Source organism: Anser anser (genome assembly GCF_964211835.1).
Source record: "Anser anser genome assembly, chromosome: 19".
NCBI classification, from domain to species: Eukaryota; Metazoa; Chordata; class Aves; order Anseriformes; family Anatidae; genus Anser; species Anser anser.
Genome location: NC_139740.1, coordinates 12,241,677 through 12,251,085, shown reverse-complemented (window position 1 = coordinate 12,251,085; position 9,409 = coordinate 12,241,677). Strand labels below are relative to the sequence as shown.

General features: G+C 38.5%; 1 protein-coding gene across 1 annotated transcript; it reads right to left on the bottom strand.

Moving 5' to 3' along the window:
* Positions 1–1,632: 1,632 nt before the first annotated feature.
* APOH (apolipoprotein H) lies at positions 1,633–8,579 on the bottom strand. Its single transcript, XM_083804919.1, has 9 exons — positions 8,434–8,579; positions 7,983–8,098; positions 7,202–7,378; positions 6,321–6,417; positions 4,854–4,930; positions 4,089–4,277; positions 3,593–3,772; positions 2,868–3,065; positions 1,633–2,038 (listed from the first exon to the last, which is right to left on the bottom strand). The coding sequence occupies exons 1-9, from the start codon at positions 8,451–8,453 to the stop codon at positions 1,968–1,970; spliced, it is 1,125 nt and encodes a 374-aa protein (XP_083661045.1). The 5' UTR covers positions 8,454–8,579; the 3' UTR covers positions 1,633–1,967.
* Between the last annotated feature and the right edge of the window lie 830 nt (positions 8,580–9,409).

Sequence of the window (9,409 nt, the reverse complement as noted above, 5' to 3'; positions counted from 1 at the left end):
TTCATGTCTGAAAAGTTGCAATTCAAAAACACTTCTCTACTTCAAAGACTTATCAGGTCACACACTCGCAGTGCCCTCCTCCCCTTCTTGCTTCAGGAGACTAGACAATAAATTCAGCGTACGAACATTGACTCCTAAGGGTGATTCTTTCAAGTAGTCAAATACTGCACATTCAGCTAGGAAGCAGGGCCAGCTGTCGTCATCAGTTGTCATCCTGCTGTAACTGGGATAACTTGTTAACATAGCTTAGAAAAATCTGAATGTTCCTGGGGCAACTGTTTTTGTGCAAAATACAAATCATTTCAGGGAAAAGTAGCATTTGCGTGGCAGCAAATGCTAGCTGTACTTATCCCAACTTCACAGTGTTTAGCTATGAAAGACAAGTTAATATTAAACTGTTTGGTGTCTCAGCTACCTTCCTGAACATCCTGATCCCAATGTTTTATCCACAAAACGTTGAGAGGAGATTTCCAAACAGATAGGTTCCTGCCAGATGATTTATGTGTTTATTAAAGGTGGCTATGAATATTTTGGCTTCTCAGATGTTGTTCAAAGATCCCTTTTAAACATGTTTAGGAAGCAAAACAGTGCACATTGTACCCACAAAATAGAGAAATTTACTCAGGTAACTGAAGGGGCTCTCTCTACATTAGAGAATTGAACTCCTCATAAGTGCAAGTATTAAACGCTTAATAACACCTGCCTCAATCTCTTCTTGAAAATACAAAGTATAAGAACAAATGATTTGAAGAATACTGTTAAAATATTCATGTGCAGCCTTAAAAGAAGAAAAGCTAATAAGAGTACATTCAAAGGTTTTTTTAATGGTGGCTTTAGCATCTTACAGTTCTAGTTTGATCTTGGTGTTAATGTTAAATGGATCTTTTTAAAAGTTCTAAAGTAGCCTGATTACTGTGTGGCTTACTTCTGCTTCAAATCACAGAGGAGGATTTTATACTTCAGAGGGAAGCACCTGTGACTCGCTGTAATCTATTGCAGAGGAATATCTGTTGTACACTTATCACTTTCTAGTAGGTTGAAATTATATTTTTTTTTTCTGGATGGAAATACGGACATAAGCACAAAAATTGCCAGAGTGGATCATGTGATCTACCTGTATCATAAATCAAATGAAAAGTATAGTTTACTTCAGAGCTACTTACTGACCAGAAATCATTATTATTGCTCAATGGTGCATAGTTCTCTTTCTTTAAAAAGGAATCAGCTATGTTGCATAATATTTAAACAGTGGTAATAATTAACTGATGTTTAAAACAATCATTTCAGGTGAAGTTCAAGTCACGAAAACATAAATAATTTTATTAATTTTAGCAAGTTTTTTTTTTTTTTAAGAGTAAAAGAATTCTTTATCTGATGCTATTGATATTTAAATGATGATCGGACAGCTTCTAAACGCATTTGGAAAGCTCAGTCTTTCTACTTACATAAATTCTGGAAAATCCTATGATGACCCTCTGTCTCTCTATAATTGAAGGTCCACTCCCTATCACAGGGGAAAGGAAATGGAATCAGAACCCAGCTAATTACTAATGATGAAGGCCTTCTCTATAAAACAGTTAAGAGCTGAAGGATTTGATTGAGGATTAGGTAATATTAAATAAGAACACACTATTGGCGGAAAATTACTTTATTCTAAAGGGGTTGCTATTGAGAAAATGCTTTACAATTACATAAACATTGGCAATATGGAAAGAGAAGTGGTGTTGTGGGGATGTTGAATAAGGCAGAAAAAAGAAGATGGAAGTTAATGGAAAAAGGCTGAAATAATGTGTCATAGCTTGTGAAAGAGGCTGCTAATAGCAGCAGTAGGGAAAACAGCTGAAACCGCGTTCTCAGAGAGTCCCAAGTTCACCTGGAATTTACCCTCACAGGACTTAGGTTGTCCTTTCTTACATCTCATGTTTTGCCTCAGTAAGGCATTTAGCGCTGTATTTCTTTTTTTTAACTCATTCGTGATCTTCACATGGTTTCATGTCTGATGGGTCCTTCTTCACAAGAGTTGAAAAGAAGCCACGTTCTGTTGAAAGCAAGAGGTTGAGAACTCAGGTTAAAATAATAAAACGTGCAATAGCTGAAAACAATACATCTTGCGGACACAGCTGGGTAAGCAGTGATTTTCTGCATCGTTGCAAAACCGCTGGAAGAAATACGCTATTTTAATTTCTATTTTAATAAAAGTTAGGCTACATCTATCTGAAGCTAAGCCAAACGTAAGGGAGGATGTTTTCACCATGGATTAGGCTGTGTTTTTTCCTTTGCTTACAAAACGAAAATAAGACTTGCAAGGAATATTGATAAAAACACGTGCAAAACATTTTGTCTTGCTGACAAACTTCTGTACTTAGTCTGTTTATTTATTCTAAACACCTGTGTGCCTGCAAGCCAGTTTCTCCAGCCTCAGTTCCTCACAATGGCTGTCAGCTGCTTCTTAATGCTTGACCCGATGTCAGAACCAGTCAGCGTAAAGTGGCAATACTTCAGCAGAAAATATATATATATAAGAGGGGAAGCGAATGCGCTCGATTTTCAAGGCTGAAGCCATATTTAGGCTCTAGAAGTTGATGCGAGGATTCGTGAAATCCCAGAACACGTTACCCATGGCCTGTTGTCTGGGCTAGGCCTCTGCATAATGCCTTCTCAGAAAAGAAGAGGGATTAAAGCAGGGCCCCGGTGTATCACAGAAAAGCACCGCTGTGCGTTCTCCCCTTAGCTTAGGTCTTCCTAAATGCCCAGTAACTTTAGTACAAGACAGACAAACGAGCTGGTCAAATAGGGCTTGAAGACGAATTGTGACGTTGCCCCCCGACACACACAGGCCGCTGTTTTGAAATTAGCCTGGCTCATACCTTTGAAACAGGCAGGGAGAGTAAGATTGCCATCCACGCACTGAACGGGCACAGTATAGGCACAGGACTTCTCTTTATTCTTGCAGAAGAAGGATACGGTTTCGCCATGCAGAATGCCTTCCTTAAGGTCACTCTGAACTCTTTTCTTCTCTCCCTCGTATAACACTACAGCTTTCTTAACTGGCATTTTACATGGCTCTGTAAAAGAGTACAGTTAAAAGCAATACATAAGGATAACTAGAGTGCCATTTTGAGAAATAGGTAGATTAGATTAGAAATAGGTAGATTAGATTAGATCCCATGATAAATTTGCACAAGTGACATTTGAGAATGAAAAATATCGTGGCCCACACATATATAGTACTTCTGCTGGTACTATGATGTTGAAGAACTTTTCACCCCTATGTGTAGGGACAGAAGTTTCTGGTGAATATCCAGCCCCAGTAAAATTTCTAATTATATCAAATAGGAAGAGGAGAGGAAATATTCAGACATCATAAATTTTTGTAGCTGATTATTGCAGTCAGTTCAGATACATCACGGTATGCCATGTTGAACGCTGGGAGCCATCGTAGGTTATCGAGGCCCTGAATTTACAGCTTCAGTTTACTTGCGAGAAGGCAGCTCTTCCACAAAGGTGCCGTCGCTCATTAACAATCAGAGCAGTGCTCTTTCAGGAATATTAAATTTGATTAATTTGTTTCTAACAGCTGGAATATATATACCTTTACAGGTTGGCTTTGTGGACCAGTTTCCTGTCTTTTCACATCGGGAATGCTTAGGTCCTTCTAGCACGTATCTGGATTGGCAGCTGAAGCTGACGGTTTCGTTGTAGTGGTATGTTCTACGAACAGCAAAATTTAAGAATCCATTTTCTATTCCTGATGGAGCGGGACATGTGACAGCTGTGGTACAAAAACAAACAAGCGAAAAACGTTATCAATGCTGCAGTTCTAGAAGATGCAGTATTGATTTGGAAGTATACTTAAAACTTTCATGGCGATTCATTTCAGTCTCTTTCACAGGCAAACATAGAGGAAAATATTTTAAAAAACAATAAATAAACAATTGCATTCACAATTCAGACTTTCAGAATAACTAGTGTATGTTTTTAATAGCATTATGATATTTTTCTGTAAGAAAATTATGCATATAATTTGATATATACAATTCTAGCATTCCTATTATATTTTTTAATGCTGCTAAAAGTAAGTTACTTACCCCTGCACTCAGGAATGCTGCTCCAGGTCCCGTTGGCCTGGCAGGTAGCTGTCTCATTTCCAATAAGTGCAAGGGGTGGTACACATTCAAAAATAATCGTGTCCATGTAGTGAGAAATATTTCCAGGTTTTACGTGACGGTAAGAAAGGACTCCAAATTCAGAAAGTGGTGGAGGTGGACAAGTCACGGCTAGAAAAATACTATATTCTTAGAATTAAATCTTAAAAATCGAATTGTTAATAGTATCACAGGAACAACACGCTTATGGCCAAATAAGCCCACAAAATACCTTATGGAAGTGTAGCTACCAAAACAAAAAGATCAGATTTAAAGTCTCAGAAGCCTTAGAGTACGTAATTCATGATTTTTTCTGTATTTTTCACACAATGTTATGCAGTATATTGCTTTTTCAGTAAAGTGTTTATGCAGGAAAAGTTATAGCAAAAATATGCATAACAGTTGTAAAGCATGACAATGCCCTCTTTTTATATACCTGGAAAATGAATTTGAGTGGATAAGCATCTTACCTTCAGCTGTAAATAGCATCCCTGATCCTAGCCTTTCACACAGACCTATAAACTGTATTTCTCTGTAACCAAAATCCACACATATAAAACCAAACATATAAGCTGCTTCTTGATTTTTCCTAATCTCTTTTTGCACAGCACAGTAGGAGGCCTCTGAACAAGAGTATATGTAATTCTGAGCAGTGTAAAGCAGCCGTCCTGTAAGGATAGAATAGTTTTTTGGTATTTAAACACGTACGTTGACACTGTGGGACAGTTCCACTCCACTTGCCATCTGCCATGCATTGGCTTGTTCTTGTCCCAATGAGGTTGTAGCTGAAAACCAAAAGTCCTGGTTATCAGAAAGCTTAATGAACCTTTATATGAAGAAAAATAAACTTGTTCTTTGCAAAAAAAAGGTTTCCATTTCTCACAAACAGACTTAAAAAGAGTCCAGTTCTGAAATCCTTCTCTGATTCAAGCACTTATTAACCTCAAAGGAAGTTTAGATTCAAATATGAAAAATTGTTAATATTCAGGTATTAAAATTTTCTAGAAAGAATACTTGATGAAAAAAGATGTTTTGTACTTTCAACTCAATATTCTATTTTGATGTTACAATAATTTATACAGCTGGTTAATATTGTGGATATACGTAAATAGCGAGCATTGATCTTTGATCAGTGATGTTAATGTTATAGGTTCTCAGGAGAAATTCCAGTCGTTTATGGCAATTAGGATCAGTTCATTTGTAACAACCTCAGCACTCAATACCTAAAGGTACTGAAGAGCTTTATTTTATTATAATAGCAGAAAACCCAGTTTAATTTACATATGCACTCCCTTTAAGTGCTTCTCTAGTTCTCTGTACGCATGTTACTACTAACTTACTTACACTGAGTTTTAAAGAAATGCTCCCTCTATATTTATCATTTCAATATCAGACAGCTGAAGCCTAGTAAAATATCATTAACAAAATTAAATCAATTCAAGTCCCTTAGCTACACTTGATGTCAGAGCTGAATTTATTTATTCCTTCTCTTGCTCCTGCAGAGGAAGGAATAACTGAGGCTACTGATGTTCTTCAGTGAGCTCCAGACTGTGGCTCACTTAGGCTCTTCCTAGGTATGCACTATTTATTAATTACTCACCAAGTAGAATGACTGTATACTGTTATCAACTATATCCCTGCATTTATCATAACTCTATTTCTTTAAATGCATCCTTGTTTCTGGAATCAGTAAGCAGCCTTCAGTAAAAGTGCATTTGGTCTAGGGACTAAGTGAGGATTAATCTCATGTTTTCATTTACTGAGCTTGGAAGGACACAGAAACAAAATTTTCAGTCTGCAGAGCCTGACAGCATAACAACTTAGACAGTGATTATCCTTTCTCTGCTGTAGGATTTCATCTTGTGATGTAATAAGAGGATTTAAAAAGCAGGGGAAAGAGGTCTGGAATAAGTCTTTGTGTAAAATCTCTGCTATTTTGATGGTTTTCCTGTCTGTAAGATGTTGCTTTGGAGTAACAAAGCCCTGGGATGTAATAATTGAGTTTGAACAGTAAAGGATCGCTAAATAGGGCATTTTTAAGTGTCTGAAGTTCAGGTGGGTTTTAAGGTGGTATTTTCTAAGTTCCCTGGCTCGTAATGCTCCCACAGGTGATAGTAGAGTGTAATGCTGTGATTTAGATTACTTATTTAGCAGCCTAAGAAAGGGAGTGCTTACCCTGGTTCACACGAAAAACTTAAAGAACTCTGGTAATAAGAGTCTATAAAATCAATTTTTCCATGCTGCAGCTGTCCAGGAGTGGGACATCTCTTTGCTGTTAATTAAAGATAAAAAGGATACTATTATTTCACAAGGCATGAAGCTAGGATAGTGGAAACAGGTTGGTGATAAAGGGGTCTGGGTGCCTTTCAGTTTTTTCCACTTTTGTGTGCTACGTTTCCTAAGTGTAAATACTATATATCTCTATTAAAGCATAGTAAAGGTAGCTTCAAAAATTTCGTGATTAAATCACTTCTAATGATTGTCTGCAATTAAATGATAAAAATGAGTGGTAATGGATACAATAAAGGCAGATGATGTTACCAACCAATGTGCATCACTTAAAGTACAAGCACTGCTGGGCTGAGCCAGATTAAGGTTTGCTTTGTCCGGATCCAGTCCCTATCACTCTCTGGCTGCAGAGGCATAAGGGAAAGTGTATGGAAAGCTCCTTCTCCTGTTGCCTTCACCTCTTTCCCCCCACACCCAGATTGTCTTCTGATGACTATTTATTTTTCAGGAGAAAGCTTAGAGCAATCTAAGTTTTTTACCTATTTTGACTCAGGAAAGTAATAACAAAAAAGCACCCAAAATACAGCAAAGCACACAACTCCTTGGCAGGAGGCAGCGGCTTTGCAGGGAGCAAGATGGCTTCTGCATTTGCTTTTATATAGAAAACTTAGAAATGCAAGGAAAGAACAACCAGAGAACAAAAACATATCAGTTTTAACATATCAGATCCATCACATGGACTATAAAATACCCTTTTCAGCTCAGCACACGGTATGTCAACGAGGTGGTGCAAAATTTGGGGGTAAGTTCTACTTTGTTTTACTTACGCAGGCACAGGAGCGTGTTGAGAGGCCACTTGCCGGTGGGCTGGCAGGTGTATTTCCTCTGGCCGTTGTTGGGGACAAACCCCGGCCTGCAGGTGTACTCGATTTCCTCACCCACGTCGTACACGGTTTTGACCACATTGATTGTGGCGAAGAGCACTTCTGGTGGCTTGGAACAGACTGGAAGAGAGGAGACACTTTATAAAAAAAAAAATGAAAAATAAGTGGGCAGGAAGTTTGAGATATTCTTACCTCTAAACTGGAAGCACAAGTTCCTGTATTATAGCCAGCTGTTGGATGTCCCTATGCTGAGCTAAGTGTTCTTCTGGCGTCTACAGGTACCTGACTTACTGAGGCAAGGGAGGGCTGCAGTAAGCATCGGCAAGGAAAAATGTATTATTTCCCTTCTCTCTGGCAGCTCTATCGTGGCTCCAGTTAGACTTAAGAGGAAAAAAAGTGCTTTTCCTTGGATTTATGAGGTGTTCTTCAAAGTGAGGCAATTATGGTAAATGATATAGGGGAAAAAATGGGGCGAGGGGGACTTAGAAACAAACTAAAGCATTTCATTTTTAATCCAAGTTGGTTTGGTGGGGTCAGAAATTCCCCTCACTGTAGAGATGAAGGAAAGGAAGTGAAAAAAGACAAGAAACAGCTTTCAGAGAACTCCCATTCAAAAACACTTGACCAGAACTATCCAAAGGCTTTACAGTTCCGTCGCTTTCTCCAGATTCCCTCCCTCACGCCCCATGGTAGCGGTGGCTATTGGAAAGTGGAAGACGCTTACCTCTTGCTGCAAGAGCAGAGTGGGTCAGAGCAGCCGCACACACGACCAGCACCAGGGAGTACATTGCTGCTGGTCCACCAGTTTCCCGAATGACCCTCAATCTAGCGTTTCTTTCCCTAAAAATAAAGGCAGCCACAAAAGGGTGGTTACATATTAACTCTTTGTATTTATTCCCACCCTGGTAAACAGAAGATAAAAGGGTCCTTGTGTAGCTGGAATAAAGGATGAAATAACCGTCACATGTTGCGCTGGTACATAATGCAGGAATTCAAACAGCAGTCTTGGCTGCAAACATCTCCGCTCCGGTTGTTTCTGCAAAGCATCTCCTGTTGGGACTGATGGCTTTGAGAAAACAACATTATTTTCTCAGCATCTCTAAAGGATGAGGATGCTTGGAATTCAATATTGGATCAAATAATAGAACTGTCACTGAGAAGCTTTTGTTTCTCACTTGAGCTTGTACGTTTTCATGTACCAAAGAGTGCTGAGAGTTATAAAGATCTTTTTAAGGCAAAACGGTTAGCATTGCAGTGACATTGGCGGTGTTATATGCCTCCAGTGATAATACCGGCTTAATAATGATTTAGATGATGATGTGGCCTGAAACTTCAGGCTTTGTGGGCCTGTTTTATCTGATTCACATTGTCAGTTGTCATCTTTCAATTAATGGATAACCAGTTAACTACTGGACAAGTAGTATAGAGAAGGGTCACCATGCCAGTGCTGCCAAAAAAGTGAAATAATTGTTCTAGATTGTGCTTATTTGTGATAAGGGCTCATATTTGAGTCATGGTTTTGGGTGGTATAAAAACTTGTTTTGATTCCCCCATTTGGGGTCATCAAGTCAAAACTTCACAGCTATCAGCTGATGTTCTGATCACTGCAATCCTCCTAATTTAGCAGATTTTTAACTGCAGGAACATCTCAAGTGCAACCAAAATAACATTTGTGTAATCATTGTTCCACAGTTTGGTGTTTCTAATCTAAGTATCCTCCTTCCCCGCTGACTCACAGCCTGCGAGGGGGAGTGAGGGACATTTGAAGCTCAAACGAGAAGCTAGGTTATGTCAAACCCTTATTGCTGAGATCTTAAATAGTTTGTTTATTTTTGCTTCATGAAGTTTCCCTGTTTGCATGTAAAACACAAACTTTAGCCACAACATTAAATGATTAGGATCATGCTAGTCTTCTCAGAAAGAAAGTGATATGAATGTCTTGCTCAAAATATTTACCAAACGCACAGTGCCAAAGGGCAAAGTACAACTGCTAAATCAACCAAGAAATATAGACTTTATTTTCTGTATTTACATCTGATTATTTTTCCATTTGTCACAGCCTAATTCTTCCTCTACAAAATTTCACAAGTATTTCAGTTTTCCCTTCCCACCACACTGCAATGCTGTAGTGAACTTTCTTGCCGTTGGTTT